The sequence below is a fragment of the Osmerus mordax genome, chromosome 14 (assembly GCF_038355195.1).
Source record: "Osmerus mordax isolate fOsmMor3 chromosome 14, fOsmMor3.pri, whole genome shotgun sequence".
Classification (NCBI taxonomy): domain Eukaryota; kingdom Metazoa; phylum Chordata; class Actinopteri; order Osmeriformes; family Osmeridae; genus Osmerus; species Osmerus mordax.
The window spans coordinates 7,113,893-7,137,092 of NC_090063.1; the positions used below are offsets into that span (position 1 = coordinate 7,113,893).

Consider the following 23,200-nt stretch of genomic DNA (forward strand, 5'->3'; position numbering starts at 1 on the left):
GTAGGGATTTGAATTGCTTCTCCTAAATTCCAATGTAGCCTTTAGCTTACTGCAAAAATGCAAACTCGTAATTTGGTTTAAGGCCTACTTATAATATTTTAGTCATGACTTGTTTACAATAAAAAGAAATTGCCAAGCAATTTTCAACAGAAGAGTATGTTCAAAGATGAATCTTGACAGACGAACGCGATCCATCTTAATAAAGCCAAAGTGACATGAGGCGAACCAATCACAGGTCCTCAGTTACCTTACTGGACATCTAAGCAACGTCATCCACTGATTCAAGCACCATCTGTTCGCCAACCATGACAGTGACATATGATACACTTGCCTACTCATAATGATGGACCAGCCCCGTCGCAAAACTTGGCTAGTGATTTAAATCCATCAAAGAAAAACTAGGCTTGGCCGCAGGTGACACAGCTCCGTCGGCCTGACCTCGCATTAACAGGCTTCTGTGCTAGGCTAAATAATAGGCCTACCTCAAGATTAATTCATGTAGGTCCCAGGCCAACTAAAGACTATTGCCCATTGCACTGGAAAGTTAGTATTTCACATGTATTAATTTGTCGACGTAAGGCCATTTTATATGGTAGGCCTATCCAATAAATAACCAAATTGGAAAAGTTAGGCTAATCGGTGTATTAGTAAAAACTCAATTTATAATTAGGTAGGCTAAGTAGGCTAAATGAACCGCCTAGACTGTATGAAATAGGCCATTAATGAGAATAAGAATAGGCTATATAGCCTAATATATTGCTTTGTGATATAGCCTAATGTTAGACTTACTTTTTGTAGCCTAACGTTTACAGTAGCCTAATCATAATCTCAGTCATCCAAACCTGCAGACTCATTTCAGGGAGGAGCCCTGTATGCATGCGTTGGCCAGTCTTTTTGTAATACAAGGTAGGCTAATCTTCCATAGTAACAATTAAGATTTTCATGTTCTCTTCACTAATCGTTGTTATTAGCCTATATTTGAGATTTAGGCTACAGTTTAATCATGCAATATGGAGTATGGAGTAGGCCTCAGGCTACATATGGAGTAGGCTACAGTCAATATCCAATTTAGACGAATGGGTTTTGTCTCAGAAAAGAGGCGAAGATCACAAAATATGCTATGAACAGGGGCAAATCTAGGTTCCCACTTTTGGGGGGGCTAAGCCCCTAGATAAAACCTATTATTTTTCCTGTGACCCAGCAAAACTAGGGGGGTCTGGGGCATGTTCCCCCAGAAGAAATTTTTGAAAATATCCTTTTAAATAGTGTCCTGTAGTGGGTTTTAGCAAGAGAAATTAACAAATTTAGATTTAAAATATGGGGCTAATGAAACGTTTGGGGGGGCTCCAGACACCCCAAAATAAGGCTAGATAAGCCCATGGCTATGAAGTAGGCTAATTGTTTGCTCTAGTTAAAATAGGTAAAGAGTAGGCTACCCGTGTCAAGCACGTGTGTCCTTGTTGGAGGCTGTACGTTTTGTACACATCATACCATAAAGGATGTCCAATGTTTCTACTTTGACAGGCTTGGAGTCGCCTGCCAGAGGCAAGAGAGCACTGCCAAGACTGGCAAAGCATATGTTCATTCATACATCCAAACGATGTGTTGTTGTGTATTCCTCAAGTGTGTACACAAGTGTGTGTGTGTGTGCGTGTGTGGTTTTTGGTTGGCTATATCAAAAACTCAGATAGGCTTACTTGCAATTGCTCTTCCCAGTTTTTACATTGCTCTGCCTTTAACCAAATCCTCACTTGGCAAAGGCTATTTTTCTTCACTGTGTTTTAGTGTGTTTGTGTGTTTGAGAGAAGTTGAAATACAGAAAATGTACAGAACCACCTACTGAACTACTGAATCCTGGCCTGAACAGGTTGGCATTGTGCGAGTCTAACATTGCACCAGTAATACATGTTTCATAGGCTACTAATACCACATTAAAAAGAGAAAGAGGGTTATTCCAAGATAACAAAGAACACAGCATGGATACCCTTTGGTAAACAATTACGATTAAATATTATATATCTCTAAAATAAATAAATAAAGGGCATACAGTGGCTTTAGGAAGTGTGTGGATGGCACACCAAGAAGGTCCTGGGTTCGATTCCCACTTGGGACTCAGGTGAGCTATCTCCTGTGACCTTTCTGTTTGGAGTTTGCATGTTCTCAAGCTTACATGTTTCCTCCCCCCCCCAAAAAAAACAAAACAAAAACAAATATATATCAAAGCATGCTGAACAGATTTCTCCCCTGGCCCTTGGAGAGAAGCAAGCACTTTGACTTGGCCTCTGTTCATCGTTGATGGCCAACCACTGCTCCAATCTCATTTGGATTCAAGGAAGTGCTAAAGAATATATCTAAATGTCTGAACCTCATCTTGCTCTTTCAATAAACTGTCTCAATAAACTGTCTTAAAGAAACATCACACAGGCTTCACATCATAAGGGACATTGTGCAGCCCTGAGCCCAAACTCCCCTTCTTCTGTCACTGCTGAAGAGAATATTCTATGTCTAAAGATAAAAGCGTTTTGTTGCGTCATTTTGTACCTGTACAGCTAGATGTAACAATAAACTAGATTGGGCTTTCAAATCATGTTCCTGGAGAGCTACCTTCCTGTAGATTCGCACTCCAAAATCTATTCTTGGCCAGTGAATTAATCAACCATCAACTTGAAAAGATTATGACAGATGTGGAAATAACACTGTGATAGTTTAAAATGAGCTGTAAGACTTCGCCGTTCACACACAGCCGATTTGTTGCAATAATGTACAAGTCGTGGTGCAAAGATGTATTGTGTGTGCGTTGGTTATCATCCGAGGCAGTAGCAAATAAAACGGTTCCTTTCTCCCGCATCATGGGATGTTAACGAAGTCGAGAAGAAGCATTTTGGTCCGTGTAGTTATTTAAGAACATACTCTGCCTGGTCAGACCTATTGTTTTCGGCAAGAGAACTACGACTCCCATAATGCAACAAGAGGTGCGTGATCTGCGCATCGAGACCATGGCGATATGCAGGACTGTCTGACAGGTTACCAGAAAAATAACCACCGAAAACGGGTCAACGCCCCATATTTACAAAGCTAGACTTGGATAAAGTGTGAAATAAAGATGGGGTCTCGTATCAAGTAAGAGTAATTTATTTCTGCATTTCCCTTGACATGACAACGTGACTACATTCTTTAAGTGAGTCCTTTGGTAAGATACAGACAAGGCCCGACTTGTTGCAACATACTGAACGACTTCTTACTCAATCCCCCTCAATGGAAAATTAATTGTAATATTTACCAATCAATTGAGAAGATAATAATGCTTGCGCCACAGCGAACACATGTTTAAGAACACGCGTCTGTGTCGGGTTTATAACCTCGAAGCGGTGCCTATAGTCAGGAAAGCAAATGTAAACATTGGGGTCTTCGCTCATTCAGATAGAGAATTCTTGTCCTTTTGTTTTACATTGACATACCTACATGCATTTGGATCAGAATATGTAAGATATTTAATATCCTTTTGTGTGGTACATGTACTGCAAAGTAGGATCTTAAATGTGTGGGTGTTGATATTGTGTTTCGAATGCAGTCTTGATCTTCGCTGCAATTGTGTTAGACTTGGCCTTCATGGATGTAACCAACCACGCAACATACATATTTATTTAGTAATAAGCTATGTTGGGGTTGAGCTAATATGAAGTTTCTCTGGTCTGATGTAGGCATTACTGTAGTCTACTATTTTGAATGTGTTGCCTTTTTGTCCATGTGGCTCTCACAGTTGCCTATGTGCTCTGCAATGTAGCCTAGCCTAAACAAGAAGGTAACCCCAACATGAACTTAGGGCGTGGGAATTGTTTATCAGAGTTTTAAATGAGTTAAATGGTTAGGCTATCTTAGGTGATACTACTGAGTCCCACTGCAATATTCACTGTACTGGCCCACCAAAGTCTACCAGTGCATGAGCTTGGTCAGGTGATTTCTTTATTGCACATTTCCAAATAACCCTTCATAAACATAACACTGAATTTGTTAGCTATCCATGCTAATCTCCTCATGGGCTTGATTTAAAGCTAGAAGCACTGTGGAAGGTGGTTTTAAGTCATAATTGCTGTGCTTTACCAGCTCTTGACTGCATGACATAGTTTAAATGGTCTGCAAAACAACAAACGTGATATAAAACATTACAGATACCAGATGCCACACTTCTTGTCCTCTTGCCACTCTCTCCTCTCTTGTTACTTAAGTGAACCACTTCTAAGTTGAACCACATTTGGATAGATGGGCATGTTTTAATTATCGGGGACAATAACATCAGGTGGTCATCATATTTTTTAGAATGTTATTACAAAACATCACCGCTATTGGTTATTATAGAACATCACTACTATTGGGGAAATATTTTATGATGTGGGGATGAACGTAGAATGTTTTCCATTGGTGTGAGTTGAAAGTGTTCCTGTCTGTTCAACTTTCCCTCTGGAGTCTTCTCTGTAGTCCCACAAGGATGAAAACCAGTCCCACTCCTGAGCATGTTAATAGACTTACAATTCTACAATAACACTGGACACAGTAGGCTAGATGTTGAGTACAGGGTAGGTAATGGAGTCCTCTCCAGTGTTTTGGGGCCTATGTTGGGGTTTTCCTTTTCACTACTTGTGATCTACCGAAACTCTCCATGATCTTTTATGACTTTATATAGGCCTAGGCCCTAAAACAATAAGCTATGTTTGTGCTGACCATAGACATATATATATGTCTATGGTGCTGACCCCAACATGATTAAATAAGGCACTTACTGCTGAGAAAGAATCAAATTTTCCACAATTAAAGTTTTTCTTTTTTATTATTTAAAAAATAATCTACTATCCTCATCATAAATGGCAACAAGCCTCCTTATAATTTATTAATTTGTTGTACAGAACATTTTATTCCAATCAATTTGAGCACCTCTCTAAGCTCAGTCCTCTTGTTTCAGGGAAAGCCCCCAGTCCACTTTCGAAGTCTATGTGGAAGTGACTCACCCCGGAACAGTAGGAACTGGTAAGTTTCTTACAACTGATAACATGGCATGTGTCATTTTATGTACTAGTGCTCAGTGTCCGTTATGCAGTCAGGGATAAAGATGTCGGTGACACACACAAAGACAGATTCCTGGAGTTATAGATAGGGCACAGAGCTGGAGTTATAGATAGGGCACAGAGCTGAAGGATATCAGTGACTCACACAGATTTCTGGAATTATATATAGTGCATGCCCGTGATGCAGTTGGTGATTATATTGTTGGTTAGTTGATTTGGTGTCAGTTAAATTGGAGCTTGTGCACATTTGTAATGTGCAAGTAGAGGTTTTGCAAAAGTAAACGCATTAATTCATGTAACACAATTCACAGATCTATAGTGAATTAAAGTATCCACTTGTTTTTCTGTTATCTAGCCAGCATTTCATCCATATCCATTAAACCCATCGAAAGACGCTCATTAAATGTTATGCCAGCAGTCAGCACTGCTCAACTGGCTGTATTGATGTAAATAACAGTATACCCCCAAAAACGTAGGCCCTATGTAGCCCCATCCCCTTAGTGTAGCCGACAGTGCAGCTCAATGCTATGTATAGTTCCAGCTAAAAGAGTTCCATCCCGAAACTGGCAGCAAATTATTTTTTGAGGATGTCGAAGCGCTTATCCAAAGAACGTCAAACGCGGCACTCCCTTGGGTTCTGAAATGGACACCTGCAACATTAGAGGTTCTCGAGATAATCGTGGGAAACTTGTTGCCCTTAAAATCCCTTTATAAAACCATACAGACACACACACACAGATTCCTGGCATTATTAGATAGATGGTAATGGTTATGTGAATAATACCCTAACTGTTTATATGTTGCAAATGGAATCAAAGTTGAATGGTGAATAGATTTGAATACAAAGGATGTGTTATTAGGTGTTACTGTGTGTCAAACATTCAATATTTCCGTAACATTTTAATGATTTTCCTGAAGTATCCTTTTCCAGCCACACACAGAAGTAAACATTGGCTGGGTATTGGGCAATAATGTAAAGTGGATGTGAGTTTCACTAATCCACTGTATTTACATGCCCCTCTATGTAAAGATACCCTCTGATACCCGATGCTTTAGGGGATATTGAACGCTGCTCCTGAGGTTAAAGTCAGTCAGAAGTTAGTCATAATAGCCATAAGATTTCCGTTGCAGCAATATTACTATTGCGTGTTACTTTTGTAATGGTCTTTTATGAGCCACACACTTTTTTGTAAAAAAAATAAAAATAAATGTAACACTGACTATCCATGTCATTGATGGGCCATTGATGGGCCATTGTGAACACAAACTTTCAACTGAGCTTGTGTTATGTATTCCTGTGTCAGAAATGAGGAACCATCTCGGGGCTGCATGGGGTGTGTTTACTGTATCCCCTTACACACAGCTGTTCCATTGTCCTAAATTCACAGACAGGGGGTGGGGCCTGGTGTCTGATTGACAGCGACAGTGCTTCTGTGTGTGAAGTGCATTTTAATTAGGCTGTATTATACAGTCAACTCTGGAATTATTGGCATCCCTGGCAAAGATGAGTAAAAAGTGTTAAAAAAAAATCACAGTTTCGTAATATCCGAAATATAGTCACATTCGAGAAAAAAATTGATAAATCTGTCATCAAGAAAATAATGTGTGTTGCAATTATTGCCTTTTGGTCACCTCATATGCCTGAAACAGGAACAGAAGAAAGGGGTTTAGGGTTCGTCATAGTGTTGAAAAACGATCGGTCGACATATGTAGTATTGGCCTGGGCTGTATCGACAGGCTCTAACAACATTTCGCCTCCAATCCCAATTTGTCCAATTTGCACTGATGCAATCAAAGTGATCCCACAGTGTAGTACCCCTCGCATGGCACACAGTCCCTACAGCTGACCATCAATGTGTTCTGCATAACTTCGGCCCATTTGTTTGTTTTTCGTTCTCTTGTTAGCTCGTGGCCCCTGTCCCAATGGTGGAAGCTAGCTATTTTATGATAGAGAAGATACACACGGAAGCACAAGTAGCTCCACACACACACACACACTTGATGGCCCCTAGGCACAGAGCGGTGGAGGGGGATTAATCATGTTTTGTTTGCAAAGTTCCTGGCTCCTTCAGCTAAAAGACTGTGCTCATTTGCTCTTGAGCGCTTTATTGAGCAGAAAGAAGCTAGAGCAAACCCTCATGCCAAGGCCAGGCAGTGTGGAAGCACTGCCGACTCGTGACTGATCTGCTCAGTCTATCCCTTTACCCCCTCCCTCTCACACACCCCACTCAGGAGCTTTCCTTTGGCAAAAAAACGTATTTTGACATCTTTATCCATTGGCTCTGGACATACACACAGCAGTGCAAAGCTGTGGCCCCTTTCCAGGAACCACTCGTATTGTTTCCATAGAAATCCTTCTTTTTTTGTTTTTACTATGACCATATAAATTACATTTTAATACAATACCAGTTATTAATTGGGGGGGGGGGGTTGCATAGTATATTTGACCTTTTTGAATGTACTTTTATGCCCTGTCTAAGGTACAGCTGTATAGTTTGCCATGTGAATCACAGTGAACAACAGTGTGACACTGCTTCTTTCCCAAAGAGACACAATAGGACATTGTCTTCAGGGATGAGAGAGGATTGCAATTCAAGCAGTGTTAATCGTGGCCACTCTTGCGAGGTAGCTAACTAGCACCAGCACAGGCTTTTACAGCAAACCGCTTCTTTTCATCCTTAGTGAAAGGGACTTAATCCATGTAAATGCAGGCCCTGCAATGACAGCTTTACAGGAGAGGGTTCTGGAAGAGAGAGAAACGACGAGGAAGGGAGGGGAGGAGGCAGTAGGACTTTAAATGTAGCCTCTAACCTGGAAAACAATAGGCAAGAACGTTTGTGAAAGTATTTACACAGAGGGACAGAAGGGAGAGAACAGGTGTACTCTTTTGTCCAGCCTCTTGTCAAAGCGTCAGTTAGATGCTGTGCAAGTGAAGGGGCATACCAGATACAACAGCTCACTGGTTCATCTCAACCTGAACAGAAAGGTAGACTGATAATCACAGTCATTGGAGTAGGCAGGGTTTGTTATGTCTTTAACTTTTAACTATTTTCTTAGTTAGGGGAGACAACAGTGAGTCCTTGTAAGAATGGGACCCATTGTCCATCCTGAGGCAAATGACCTTTAGCACAGGAAACTATTCTATACATTCACACTAGCACTTCCTGTGAGAAGTTGGATGACATGGCAACACAAACGTGATGTGTTTCGAGGACCTCACCAACTCTGTTTTTACACATAGCTGACGTTTCAGAACAAGAAAGAATAGAACAGGAATCTGTAACTTGGATAAACTGGTGTTTCTGTTGTCAGCTGACCCAAGGCATTCCCCTCACTATTAGTCATTTTGCATAACTTCTTTTCACCGGCTCTTCAAGATGTCGTCCGGAAGATATCAGAGCTGGAGTGAGGGTTCCTGCTTCTTTATCCCCTTCTGCCAACTCTGTTGCTTTGGCAAGCAAGGATGCCGGGATGGTATATGGGATAACACCCAAAAGGCAAAAAATGACGGATGTGTCATATTTTGCTCAGAAAACTGACACCATGACATTAACTTAATGGGGCTACTCAGGATCAACCAGTATGCCATAGTCTTATCATGTTGGCCCATTTAGACCGAATATGTTGGCACACTGTCTGCTACTTTTTTGCCTAGGTGAATATTGAGGAGAAATGAGGACGGGAGGTATCTGGTGGTTCACACCTTCGCTCCCTCAAGTCCAGACTCCCAACTTACAGTATGTCCTCCCACAGCCCCCTCCCCTCCACAAACACGCACACACACACACACGCACACACACACAAAACAGACTAGGAGAGTGGGACTCGGAGGAATATAGTCTGTGTTTGCAGTCTCCCGCAGGGCTAGACGAAAGACATAACCTCTATAACGGTGGAAGGTGAGGGCGAGGTTGTTGTTGCCATGTAATGTGGGTTCTGCAGTCGTTGAAACTACACCAGAGGTCCTCTCGACCCAGCCGACCGCCCCAACCACGCTCATACACTAACGAACCTAGCACCAGAGACAGTGCTAGCAGCTGCCCCTGCACCTCGTTCAGAACATGTTGCCTGGCAACTGTCGCCAGGTTGGCCGGGCCACAGTAGAGCTGAAGCGGCACTCCAGGGATCTGTCACCAAGTCATCCTCTCTCTTTCCCCTGCCGTCCCCTCCAGTCTTCCGTCTTTGAGAGGGCCCCCAAGAGGAAACGCTCAGCAAAGTGGAAGGAAGTTTTATGCCACTCTTGAAAAATAAGGGGCAGTTATTTATTTCAGGTTAAACAAGCAGTGCGTTGCAATGAGAGTTCTCTCATTTCATCTCCATTTGTCACTTTCAGTTTGAACAGAAGGCGTCATTCATTGTAATAAACTACAAGATTTGCTCAAATTGCAAATCAGTTGAGATCATTATGTTACAATGAATAAAGCTGTCTAAATAATGTTGTATTTTGCATTCATCTCATTCACTGTTGATAATTTGTTGTTGTCTTTTTAGTACACTGTCTAGTATGTTCATATAGAAGAGGATTTGTATGTATTCTGTACACACCAAGACATAAAGGATGCTGGAGCAAACTTCTTTTACAAAGACATTTAATATGATCATGTCTGTATTATGAAAATACTGGCTTGGTTACAATGTTTTTAGATGTGTGTTTCTATTAGATAAATAAAAGTTAATCAACTATCTGTAGTGGTTAGGGTTAACCCGTCGTGTAAATAAGATAAATAACATAAGGCCATTTAGTTTGTTGAATAAAAGCAAGCTATAGACCTGTTTTATAGGAAAGGTAACCTTAAATGACTTATTTTGTGATTGGGCGCTACATATATATATATATATCAAAAATAATTTTTACTTCACCTTCCAGGAGGGGGGGGGGGGTGTTGGGGAGGCAGGGAGCCCCCCTGATATAATGGTAGGGGAAACACTGACACTCAAACGTAGCTGAAACCCTGGCCACAAGCCTGCAGTTTCTTTTTGGAACAGATACCTGCAATTTAAGTGGAGCCATTATATCTCATAGTATTCCGGGAATTGTTACCTGCATGCAAGCAAGGTCAGCAGTCCTCTGTTGACTCAATTTGTGGAGTTAACACAGCCTGCTTGCTCCCGGAGCCCAGGGGGATCAGGCCCTGATCATGGAACAGATCCCTCACACCCTCCCCCCCAATCTTTTGGGTCTCTGGGGTCCTCCTTAGTTACCACCCCCAACACAGACCTGTACTAAGAGCTCTCCATTTTTGGTTGAGAGGAGAAGGGATCATGCACAGCGAGGAGGGGAGGAGGGGGGTGGAGACGGATGCACAAGGAGGAAGAGGAGGAGGAGGAGGTGAGGGAGGGAGGAAGAGGAGGTGAGGGAGGAGAAGGGCTGTCATTAATCATCCAGGAAACAAGAATTGAGAAATAGGAAAACATTTTGAAATGATGTGGTAATAGATGCTATCCCATCTGCGCTGTACTGTTTTCAGTTATCTTTTACTTCCAGTACACATTGATTTGGTGTTCAAAGATGGTCAATTGAAACCATCTACCAGGCTGTCAGGACAGCAGTTAAATCCTAAAACTTAGTACATCTTCGCCTATCAGCATGCACCTGCAAAGTGTTTTGAAAGGACACTATTGTAAACTACATATGTATGTAACTATCCCAACATTCTCAGGGGTATGTTGTCCCTCAAGCTGCTTTGTGTCTGGATGTCTCTCAGATCACCCTTTGTTGTCCTTCTTGACATCACATGACATCTTGATTTCCCTCCAAGGAAGGAGGAAAGTAAGTCCTCAGAACTCTGGTGGTGAGTAGCGCTTTGGAGAAAGGGCCAGTCCTGGTGAACCTAAGCTGTCCTTTGATCTGACAGTGATCTGAACAGGCACCAAATACAGCTACTCACTCCAGAGTGGTTTGGAAATGCATTTTACATTTTGTGAGCAGAGCACTTGTCTTTGTCCTTCAGGGATTGATTTTGACTTATGTGTCTGCTGTCATAAGCAATTGTAAATTGTCTTCTGCTTAAGTTGTACTCACGATACATATTGCATGGCTACTAATCCACTGTCAAGGGTGGGTATCCATGGTGTGTTGACCGTGTACAACTACACTCGCTTTAGTATCCTTGTCATGTACTGAATAAGTGCTGAGCATATTTGTGTGCTAAGCCTTGGAAGCTAAAGGGTCCTGTTAGCAACTTTGACCTCATTCTGACGGCGATTCACTTTTAATGGCCTGCAAAACAGCAGGCTGTACCTTACACTTCTTCTGTAACTCATTGTCTATTCACCTTAGGGGAATCTGCTCATCCACAGCCTTACTTTAAAACACAGGTCACCATGCCGGTGCTCTTGTGGATATGTTGACCATTGACTCCCCCTCTCAATGGACTGTTTTTTGACCATGGTATGGGACTGTATGTTAAGATACTTAAAACAATGATGATAAATGCGTATTTAATTTACGCAGCGCCTGTAACATTTACATTTTATGAGTTTTATTGCAAATGAACTCATAATGGGAAATAAGTGAAGCAAATTGAAAACTTGCTTCAGACTGACTAGATTTGATTCATTATCCCTTTTAAAGGTATGTTTTTTCATGTTTGTAAGCAATCAGTAGGAGTTGGCTGAAGCGCTAGCTGCTTCTTTGGCAGTATCCCCAACTCCTTGCACCTTCGTATCATTCATCAACAAGCAGGCTTGGTGACGTTCAGTACCTCTGATACTTACAGGCGTTACAAACAGGGATGTTTTGCGTGTGTCCCTTGTCGGACTCGCTCCTGAAAAGCACCCGTGCCAAAAGAGCTGGTCAATAACCCACTTCTCTCCTTTTTTTTTTTTTACCCACATCTTTTTACCTATCGAACCTCTTTTCGGTCTCCTTTCAAGAGAAAGAGTGAGATGTGGGGGTAGGAGGAGAATAGTTGTTGCAGAAAGAGAAGGGTGAGAGAGAGAGTAACACCTTCTCTGGCCCCTAATCAGGCAGGCAGCCTCAGCTGCCCTCCTCGGATCCCCTGCCAGGGTCCCTATCATCCTCAGATCAAATATTAATGCTCTCTACTCTTCCTGCTCACTAATCCAAAGCCAATTAATATTATCTGTCAATTATTTACAGATCCGGAGGTGCGGAGGCGATTCCCAGAGGACTACATCGACCAGGTTTGGAATGCATAATTAACACCCTCCTTCTTTCCTTTTTCTCTCTTTCTTTCTCTTTCTTCCCAACTTTCTCTTTTCCATCTTGATAACAAAACAATTCTAATGCCTTTAGCTTTAACCCCTTCATTTTCCCACTCACTGCTGGTATCCTACATTTCGATTATTTCTGTTTGATTTGTCTTGTATGTGCATGCATCTGCCCTTTATCCATAAATGCTTGCCATTTGGGGTATCTTTTTATAAAAGCATATGGGAGATGGGGCCAGCCGGTTTATTTTCCACCTGCATCAAGTAAACAGGACAATATATCCTTACTGTGAGTGTAGCTGTGTACTGTCCTTATGGGACAAACTGCTGAAAAAAGGCAAAGGGGGAAAAGAAAAGATTTTAGTGCAGTGTTCTACAATGAGAGAACAAGAAAATAATTATTACACTTTTCCCCCCCAAAACTGTTTCTTGATTGATTGCTTACAGTACAGATATTTACATACATTGTTTACTTACATATATTTTTCTGGTTTGATACACATTTCAAATCAGTTGGTTGTTGCAGTGTAAATTTTTGTTGGTTAGTTTTCAGTTGTTGGAGTGTGTGTCCATTTGTGTAATTGCAACCGCAAGTCACAGTAGCCAAATGCTTCCCTGATCTGTCCAATCTTTGCAAGGACCTTAACCTATTTACAAAAAAAACCGTAGCCTCACTATTTGGTTATGGTTGACTCAAAGAATGTACTTGAAATACATTCCAATTCATTATCCCCGAATTCTTTGAAATGGCTTTCATCTCTCAAGCAGAAAGGCAGTTTCAATCAATGTATTGACCTGAATTCCCATTCACATTGGTCTCCAAAGTAATAACTTAAACAAATTGTCTATTTTATTAACCGAGCAAATACCACAAACACACTCACACACATATGCAATAATAACCCATTCTTGTTTATTCCAAGCACAACCTCAAATACAAACCCCCCATGTCTCTTTTTTTCTGTTTTGTCTCCTGTCCAATTATTTGATACAGAGGAGTAGAAACATCCTTTGTAGTTAGTGAATGTTGCATGCAGGCCCCCCTTTGTTTTGTACATTGAAGAATCTTGTATTCAATTACAGGCCTTGGATTGCTCTAGAATTAAATGAATGAAATTATGATACCACGCTACACGCCCCTCCCCCTTTTCGGGCATGCATATGAAAAGCAAAAGTTTGCTATGGCCGACATAAATTTCCTTGATAAATGTAATTAAACATAGATTTTCCTGGGTGATTCTCATGTAGGCTACAGCTCAGATATACTGTACACATATCAGCCTTTACTGTATTTTAGCTATTATTATTATATACAGTATATATATATATATCTTTAAAGGAAGTCTGTACTGAAAATCTATTGGTTTGAGATTAAAGATTGCGCTAAATTATAGTTGTGTGCATGTGAAATTTAAGAGCAAAGGTTCCCTGCAATTTGTGACACAGACTCTCAAACTAGCCTTAATGTGACACCCATTAACAAACCCTGGACTGCAATGCCAAAAATAATCTGCGCAGTCTCATGTGAACCCTTTAAGGTTTACAAAGGAGCAAGGCTCAGGAGACGGCTAGAGAAATTAACCAAAGAGGGAAATGGGACAAAATTGGATAAGCAAAAGGGTAACTGGTACAAGTTGTGTTCTTATCCGTGTTATTGTAATGATGTGCCCCCCTGCCCAACCGCCAAGACTACTACACACACCACAACCTATTCTAGGCCACAGAATAGCATGCATAGCAAGTTCAGTGCAGTGGAACTCCTTGGAGTTTTTGGGATATCTGAAATGCTGGCAGAGCCCCAATGCATTTCTTCAAAGGTTGGGGGAGGATCCCAAAGAAGAATCTGACCTCATATACCAGTCTGCTTCAACAGAGAGGAAGTATCTGACCTCATATAGCAGTCTGCTTCAACAGAGAGGAAGGGTTTCGTGCAGATGCTTCAATGCATGTCTGTTGTTCATTAAAATTCCCATATGAGATGCACAAAGAAAAGAAAAAAGCTAGTATTTTTCTGACACAAAAAGCATGTATGTAAGAAGAGGATAAATTGGCATGTCTCATTAGCTTCCTCATCCTTTGTCCCATTGACCGATAGATTCTCTGTCTCCTTGTTGGTACAAGGAATGTTATCGTAAATGTAAAAAGCAGTTTGATACAAAGTGACTGCGTAATGAGTGGAATTTCACTTCCTTTATTTTATCTCATTCTTTTGCTCAAAGGGTCCAAGAGTTTCTCTTCCACCTTTCTTTCCCCATCATCTCTGACACAGCTATGTCCCAGTGACACCTACCCTTTGAATCCTTTAAACTAGGCAGCTGCAGCCTGTTTTTCCCAAATGAATGCGACAGATGTACTTTTTCTGTATAATGTAGAGAAATTATTTTTTTGCTGGCACCTTTGATGTGTTCGATGCGGCATGCCAATGGATTACTTTACCTCCCATGCAGGAAGACTGAAGTGTTGTTCTTTTTTAATGAGAGGATATTCAAATGTGACCTATACCTAATAGAGGTAAAAAGTTAAAACTACGTGAAATGGTTTTGGAATATTCACACACACACACAAACGGCATGACATTTTCTGATTTGGTTTTCACCACTTGGATGTCCTCTGGCCTTGTCAGATGAGTGCTTTCAATGTCTTTCTCTTTTTCAGTGTCTTTCGACAAAGCTTTCACCATCCTCCCCGAAGAACCAACCAAGATCTGTTGTTCTATAAAGACTCCCTCAATATAAACATTAGAGGTGTGCTTGAGTTATTTGAGATTTCTGAGATCTGCACTTTGCAATCTCTACCAGAACCCAGAATTTAATCCCAACTGCCAGTAAACCCAAGTGGGAGGGGGAAGGGTGTGAGAACCTGCTGCTGCTATTTTGTCTTCATCCTGAGTGGAGATAATGGGGATGCTAGTTTCCCTGCTGTTTTTTTTACGCTCCTGGCCTAGTATCTCTTAATTGTGGCTCACCTTAGCGTGGCTTGGCGTCAGCTACAAGGGACACCTGGCTGCACATATGGCGCCAGCACTGTTGTGGATGAAGGCAACAGTTAAGCATCTGGAGCGGGAGAGGAAGGGAGGGACTAGTGGCACAACGGGAGAGGGATCAGATGGAAGTCTGCACTGTGGCTGAGAAAGTTAAAGACACACTGTTGAGGAGAGCCTCCTTCGCAGTCATATTTTTTTTAATCCGAGTCATCTTCATCCACGTGAGGAAAATATCATCCACAACTTCTTGGTTTACCAGTGAACAGGAGATGCACAGCTGGCTGTTTACAGTATAGACCTTCCCATGCTTAGACAGAGAACACCAGACACGCTATGCTACCTTCGTCTTTCCACTTCAAACAATGAAAGTCCTTCTATTGGGGTTCATCTTCCAGTTACTTCTGAAGCTGGCCTGAAAGTGGCTTTAATGGGGGCTGTTCTCTCCCTTTCCCTCCCTCTGGAACCTTTTCCCCCTGTCACCTTGTATGCCCTTGTGTCCTCAGTGGGGATGGAACAAGTAAAGGTTTTTTTTCAGCTTTGTCTGGCTGATGACATAACAGCAGAAATGGAGTCTTGACGAGTTGCACTTACCAAAAAGCTAGTATTATTTTAAATGTCGAAAGAACGTGGCTACTTGTTTTTAGTCGTGGCCCCGGGGTAACCCTATTCATGCTTTCGGATTATGTATCCAGAGGTGCCACCCCTTCAGGAACATGTTTGTCAACGTATTCACATCTGCCATGCTTCTACATTCACTTCCCTGGCTTCTCTCTTTACGTGTCCTTGTGAGGACCAGTACATATTGAAGTTGGCCACACACAATCCAATGTAAATTCACCCCTTTTTTTTTTTTTTGCTTTGTTCCCGCCCTATTGAATATGCATGCTCTGGGCCCGGCAATACCCCTCTGCCTTCGTCTCTTCATCCCCTCCAGAACCCCCCTTCCAGAACCCCCCCCCCCTCGTTTGTATGGATTCAAAAGACAGACAATAAAACAGAGAGGAAAGAGACACGCTCCATAATTGCTTGTTCTTTAACCCCTCCGGATTTGCATACATTAACCCTTGTTTTTATGATTTATGCCAAGGATTTTGATAAATGTGTACATATATTAACTCCATGGTCATGTGCTGAGTCGCAATTCAAATGTAATTCCTTAAAGACATCCGACCTTTTGCTTCGTCTTTCACCTCATGCGTAATCTCTGATTTAATATTCTCGGCATCTCAAAAGGTAACTGAGAAGCTGTTAAGAGATTGACTCCAAGTTTGGGTTTTGGCTTGTGGTCTTAGGAAAACACAGTTCAAATACAGTTGAAATGATGATTTTGCATTTGACCAAAGAAGATATGTCGTGTTAAACCCGCCTGGGAACATAGCGGGCCACAGAACTGCGTGTGTTTGGTGCCGGTGTCTGAGTCCTGAGTGTGTGTTAGAGAACGAGAGAGAGGTGCAGAGAGTGTTCCTCTGCTCTTCAGGGTACCTATTCTTGGACCCAATTATACGTGGCCAAACTGGGCTGGGCAGACTTAAGGTTAGTCCAGCTCTCCCTCTACCCCCACCACAAGTGATCGGAGCATGGACTTCAAGTCAATTATAACTATGTTAACACAGTGAATTTGAGGAGTGGAATAATTGACAGATTTCAACAAGAAAGCGTATCAACGTCTACGCCAGAATGTTCTCTGGTATTGGAATGGAGTGGAATTATTGCTTCATGATGTTATTGGCTGAGATAAAGCTACATGGTTTCACTTTGTTTTTTTTAGGGCATCTTGTCGAAACACTGTTCAAAACCGTTCGGAATTGTGACCTTAATAGTATTCCTAAGAGATAAGAACAAACTTGGTAAATAAGCATTCAAGCAAAGTTTTCTTCAATCTTGAATTCATGGATGACAGGAATGGATGCAGATTCCGAAAACATTTTAATAGCTTTGGTCAAAGCTTTGGGCAGATGTAAGCGTGTGAAGCGTGTTTTGAAACAATAGTTTCATCAGCTCCAGTGTCCTCCTCCCCTTCAACAGTCAGATGTGCTGTTGTTCTCTTCCTCTTAACAACACCTTTTCACCACCTGCTCCAGTCCCATTGTGACTCCCTGGCCTCCCAAGCTTCGTGGGACATGAGGGCCTCGCCCACTAACCTCCACTGAGTCACTGTCTTCTGGTGCTCTGGCAACCACTGGGTAATGTGTGTGTGTGTGTGTGTGTGTGTGTGCACCTGTGGTACATGGAGTCCTCTGGGATTCCAGACATGAAGCCTGCTGCTGCTTACCAGCATTCTGGTCCCTCTGGTGCCTTTGAGGGCTTCTAAATGGTTGTAGTAGCCCTGCAGGGAGCCCTGTGGTTAGGCATGACTCGAAGCCCATGTTGCCCTCACCTCCTTCCTCCAACTGTCCCTAGCCAGCCAGCAAGCCAGCCATATGGAACCCAAAAGTGCTTGTTGTTGGCCACTGTGTTTCTCTCACTAGTTTGCCACTTCCCCTCCCCTTTAGTTCGTTCTTTTCTATATCTCTAATTTCCTCTTCCTCAACTCAGTTTCTTCCTCTTTTCCTCTTCCTGTCCAGTAATCCCAATGTAGTGGGCAGGCAGCCAGACAGCCAGACAGGAAGGCAGGCAGGAAGGCAGGCAGGCAGGCATAGCCATCTAGGCTGCCCCCCTTCCCAGTCACAGTACCCCTTGTGACCCCCCCCCCCCCCCCCCCTCCACCAGTCTACCCTTGTGTAGATATATATGCACCCGCCAGCTTTCTCACTCAGTCCCTGCTTACCAGTTTCTCGCAGGTCCCCGGGGATCCCGCCGCCTGCTCCCTGTTCCCCATATGTTAGGGCATCTCCCACTCCCTGAGGGCCCTGTTATCACCACACACAATATGGAGATAAGAACATGAACACACAAGCTATATGTGGACAGACACAAAAGACAATAGCTAGAACACATGTATTGGTGCTTAAGGAATAAACGTACTGAATGTACTGATGAGAAAACATCACAGTATATATATCTCTCTTAATACCGCTTCCAACATCACCATCTCCTTCTCTACTGCATTCCCTTTATCCCTCTCTCTGTCTTCCCACCTCCCTCCTGTTTGTCTTTATAGATTCTAATTCCTTCACTTCCGCCTCCTTTTCTCACCCTTCTGTCATCTGTCTTCCGTCGCTCCGGGCAACGCCCTGTTGTATGACATGAGGAAGTTAATACCTCGTTTTTATCTGCCCCTTTGGATTTATGAATGACTTTCCCTCTTTCATTCTCTCTCACTCTTTCTCCCTGTCAGTCTCCCAATCTCATGTTCTTTTTGGTTTTGTCCCCCCCCCCCACCCCACAGGAAACTCTACAGACCGTCCCGAAGTTCTGCTTTCCATTCAGTGCCGACAGGTAAGGCCTCCAACACACCCAGGCGCACATTTGTCTCCTGGTTGTTTGTAAGGCCTCCATAGCTGGCTGCTGTGTTCTCCAGGAGCTTTCTAGAGAGCTTAAACCCCAACCCCCTCTCCACCCCAACCTCCAATTAAAGTGTGATTTACCAAACCCAGCTGGTGACTCTGCCGACACCCCTATGTTAACAATTTGAAGTTCCAGAGAATCGGCGCTACACAGTGCACGGGTTCTGTTTCCATACCATGGAACAAGATCTGTTTAAAGTCTGCGAAGTATCACATCTAAAAAGTAGGCGGTTGTTCCCATCGCCTGTCACGCGCGCATAAGGATTTAATGTGCACCACCTTCCAACGCTGGCTTTCTGATTTGCGATCGCCATCTACAGGAGTGTTGGAGTACTGCCTGGGAATTGTGGCCACTTAAGTCACTGAGGGTCAAGATCAGATTCAGTGACGAATGCGATGGAGGAGGAAGAAAGGGTGGATGGGCGGTGGGAAATAATGTACAAAGAAGGGTGGAAACACTTGAAGCTGTTGGGCCTTTTCTTTTGCATCTTGGCCCCTCCTCTTGGCGCTGGCCCATGCTCTGGGAGACTGCTCCAGTGCCAGTAGCCTCAGGCTAGACATGGTGTGACACAACAACACACACAGAAACATGCATACTTATACGGATCATCCAGCAACTCGGTTCATAGTAGAGCATCTCTCACTCTTGCTCACACACACACACATATACTGCATTACTGTATCCGCTCTTCACATGAGAGGCTGCCCGCAGGGCTTCTAAAGCTATCTGTGATCTGGGAGACAGGCCTATCACTCTGTGACCCTGGCCATGCCATCATCTCATGACATTATCTGCTTCTGCCCCATCCTAGATTCAGCCGTGCCCATTCTAGAAGAAAATATATATAAATTGAGATGACCTCTTTTTTATTTTTCTACCATATATGCTTGCCCACAGTGTCCCAGATTCTCAAATTGCCTTTGTTGTTTAGTTTTGTATTGGTTGGAGTGGTAGTCAGCATCCATTATCTCTGACTGCCTTTCTTGATATACAAATTTAAAATTGGACCTGAGAGACTAGGACTCATTTGGAACAGTATACTGCCTACATTCTTTTTACACAACAGGGGAACTGTTTTTTCTTGTTTAGCATACATTTACATTTAGTCATTTTAGTCATGAGACTAACTGAATGAGAACATGTCCTCCCTTCAATATGTCTGTGCAATACATACATTTCTCTTTTGTGTGTGCATGTTTTCGTCCACAGTCTGTCGGTGAGTCAGGTCGGGCAGAACTTCACGTTTGTGCTGACGGACATCGAGAGCAAGCAGCGGTTTGGCTTCTGCCGCCTCTCCTCAGGGGCACACAGCTGCTACTGCATCCTCAGGTGAGGAGATGTCTGTTACTGCATCCTCAGGTGAGGAGATGTATGTTACTGCATCCTCAGGTGAGGAGATGTCTGTTACTGCATCCTCAGGTGAGGAGATGTCTGTTACTGCATCCTCAGGTGAGGAGATGTATGTTACTGCATCCTCAGGTGAGGAGATGTCTGTTACTGCATCCTCAGGTGAGGAGATGTCTGTTACTGCATCCTCAGGTGAGGAGATGTCTGTTACTGCATCCTCAGGTGAGGAGATGTATGTTACTGCATCCTCAGGTGAGGAGATGTCTGTTACTGCATCCTCAGGTGAGGAGATGTATGTTACTGCATCCTCAGGTGAGGAGATGTATGTTACTGCATCCTCAGGTGAGGAGATGTGTGTTACTGCATCCTCAGGTGAGGAGATGTATGTTACTGCATCCTCAGGTGAGGAGATGTGTGTGTGTACGAGAGAGACAACCAAAAAGGGAGGTGTGTTTGTGTGTGAGAAATGACATTTAAAAAATGGCCACACAGGGATGATGGATGGTCAGTCCAGAGTGCTGTTCATAGTGATGTTCATAGTGATGTTCATAGTGATGTTCATAGTGCTGTTCATAGTGATGTTCATAGTGCTGTTCATAGTGCTGTTCATAGTGATGTTCATAGTGATGTTCATAGTGATGTTCATAGTGATGTTCATAGTGATGTTCATAGTGATGTTCATAGTGGCGGGAGAGCTTTGCCCCCACTGTAGTAGGTAAACCCAGGAAGACCTCCCCAGACACTTCCTCTCTCCAGATGTTGACCACGACCGAAGCAGTTTTGTCACAGCGTTAGTTGGTTAGGACTATTTCTATGTGCTCCAGTCAATAGTAGATCTTTTCCACAGATGATCGCTTAACTTGCAGTTTGTCTTTCTTTTCTCTCTCTCTTCTCTTCAGTGCCTCTCTTCTTATTTGAGTTTTCTCTATTCTCTCTGTCACTGCTGTTGATACACACAGCTGTCTTGTTCCAGGCAGTCCCAGGTGTGACATGTATACATAGTACACACATCAGTCTCCTCCCTTCCATACTGACTGCATATGATCCACCTTGCCAAATCCCAAAGGATTCATGGCCTCAAAGCATTGTCAGATACATCCCTTGGAATCAAGCTTTTATTTAGTGATTTAACGAATGAGTCACCGTCCTTTAAGTCAAAACAATAGGTTTATGATACGAACCTATTGTCCATCAGTCATGTGTCGTGGTGCAATTTAAAGTCATGTGGGTCTGTTGTTACCAGAGGGATAGCCACTAAATCTAAGTCCATGAGTGGAATCACATCTTTGTTACACATGCATAGGCTGCGCCGAAATATTGGATTAGGCCATATAGAATTTCTTACCCTGACCCTTATTTGATCACTTGATCTTTGCTCATTGGGTTGTTTTCCCTTTCTTTTTGCCCTACTTTCTGTCACCTTTCTTTTCTCTCTCTCTCGCTCTTCCATTTCCATCTGTCTTATTCTTTCCCCTCCTCCCTCTATCATGCTTTCCCCCACTTTGTTCCTTCATTCCCATCAGTCTCCATTTTGCTTCAGTTGAGCAGAAGGTAAAGAAATATGGGCTAAAACATATCTCAGGCGATTAGAGATGGTGGCAGTGGTGAGGTGTGTGTAGATGTGTGGGTGAGTGCGTATGAGAATGCTTGGTTCAGCTTTTTGAACCCCCCCTCTTTTCGCCTGGGGAGGGAAGGAGTGGGGTGGGGGGGTTAGGTGGTCTGGGAATGAATGTAGTTAGTGTGAACTTTGACCTTTGCCAAACTGTTGACATGGAAAGCAGCCAGAGCCGCCGACATCAGAACGCCTTTTGTTAATCTCAGTCACGGCTAATCCCCTTCCAGGGATGGATGTAGCAAGAGAGGGAGAGTTGGGGAGAGAAAATATAGGGAAAGCTACAGTTGGCAGTATGTGGAATGCGTAGCCCCCATTTTCATCCTTTGGAAACAAGCTGTGGGCTGCCCCCTCTCCAAAGCAGGACATGACAGAGCAGCCTCTCAAAGCCAGAGGGGCTGCTAAGGACTCATCTCAATCAACACTGACAATTTCCTGGTCAGGCCTTGCCAACTGGCAGAGTAGGGGCTTCTTTCAGAAGAAAGAAGTGGGGCTGAAAGCAGTTTAGTTTTTAGTTTAGTTTTTATTTTATAAATTCTGGTCAGGGGGGGGAGGGTTATCAGGTTAAGGTAACTCTGTAAATATAACATTATCTATTTATGAGAAAACATGACATTATTAATCAACAGAAAGAACAAAGAGTTTCAATGGTCTTGGGAAAACCATCAGTTTGTCTCTTCCATAAACACAAAACGTTGTCTGAAACCCGGGCCAAAAACAAAGCTGAAAGAAATAATGACTCAAACAAGATGGGAAAGAAAGAAAATCCGATTCTGATTTTCTAGATGGTTGACTTGGAACAATCCCCAAGAGTTGGGAGGGGGGGGGGCAGTGGACCATGGCATTACCCCCAATGTGTGCCTCTTTCTCTGGCCTCTCTCTTCATTTGAGCTGGGGGGATTAGTGCCCCACTAGGTCTCTGACCTGCTTTTGTTCATCTCCAACATACCAACCTCAGCCATTCCAGACCCCCCACTCCTCACATCGCTAATAGAACCCATGACCTGCTCACGGACGGACCCCACCCTGCCACCATGTGTGTGCGCCAATCGGAAGAAATCAATTGGGGAAATTCGATTTGGTTTGTCACTCAATGGGTGCCAAGCCGCTAGCCGTGGTTGTGGCTAAATGGAACTCTGCATGGTTTAATATTGTGGGAAAGTGGACAAGATTAGGATTATGTCGTGAATAGGCGTGGTTAAATTGTGGATTGCGCACCAAGAAGTGTGTTCTAGCAGCTCCCCCTCGAGAGGACACGGGGTGTGATGTGGACCGTGGAAGCCCACTTGGTCATGGGGTTTAACCTGCAGTCAATGGAGTTCAGGTCTTGAATGTAAATGTGAGCACGGCACACTTCTAGGCCCTGCTATCTGGTGCTGCTTGAGAACAGAACACTGAATGTCGGTCTCTCTATGGATTGTTAGAGATTGACAAGGGATTTCCCTACGGCAACGAGTGGCCAACTTCTGTTCCCCTAAGGAGCTCCACTGGGCATTTTTGTATCATGAGTGAGGATACATTCGGCCGTTTTTACAGTTAGAATATTCACTGTGGGAATATTTTTATGCCATGCATGTA

At 43.1% G+C, this 23,200-nt stretch overlaps 1 protein-coding gene across 5 annotated transcripts in view; it reads left to right on the top strand.

The window, feature by feature from the left end:
- Positions 1-2,983: 2,983 nt before the first annotated feature.
- Positions 2,984-23,200, top strand: part of dennd1a (DENN/MADD domain containing 1A) — a 40,232-nt gene continuing 20,015 nt past the window's right edge. For all 5 annotated transcript variants that reach the window (XM_067250129.1, XM_067250125.1, XM_067250126.1 and 2 more), the window contains exons 1-5: positions 2,984-3,120; positions 4,958-5,022; positions 12,163-12,206; positions 18,545-18,594; positions 19,873-19,992. In XM_067250129.1, the coding sequence (XP_067106230.1) occupies positions 3,104-3,120; positions 4,958-5,022; positions 12,163-12,206; positions 18,545-18,594; positions 19,873-19,992 (296 nt within the window). In that variant the 5' untranslated portion in view covers positions 2,984-3,103. The remainder of the gene's footprint in view (positions 3,121-4,957; positions 5,023-12,162; positions 12,207-18,544; positions 18,595-19,872; positions 19,993-23,200) is intronic.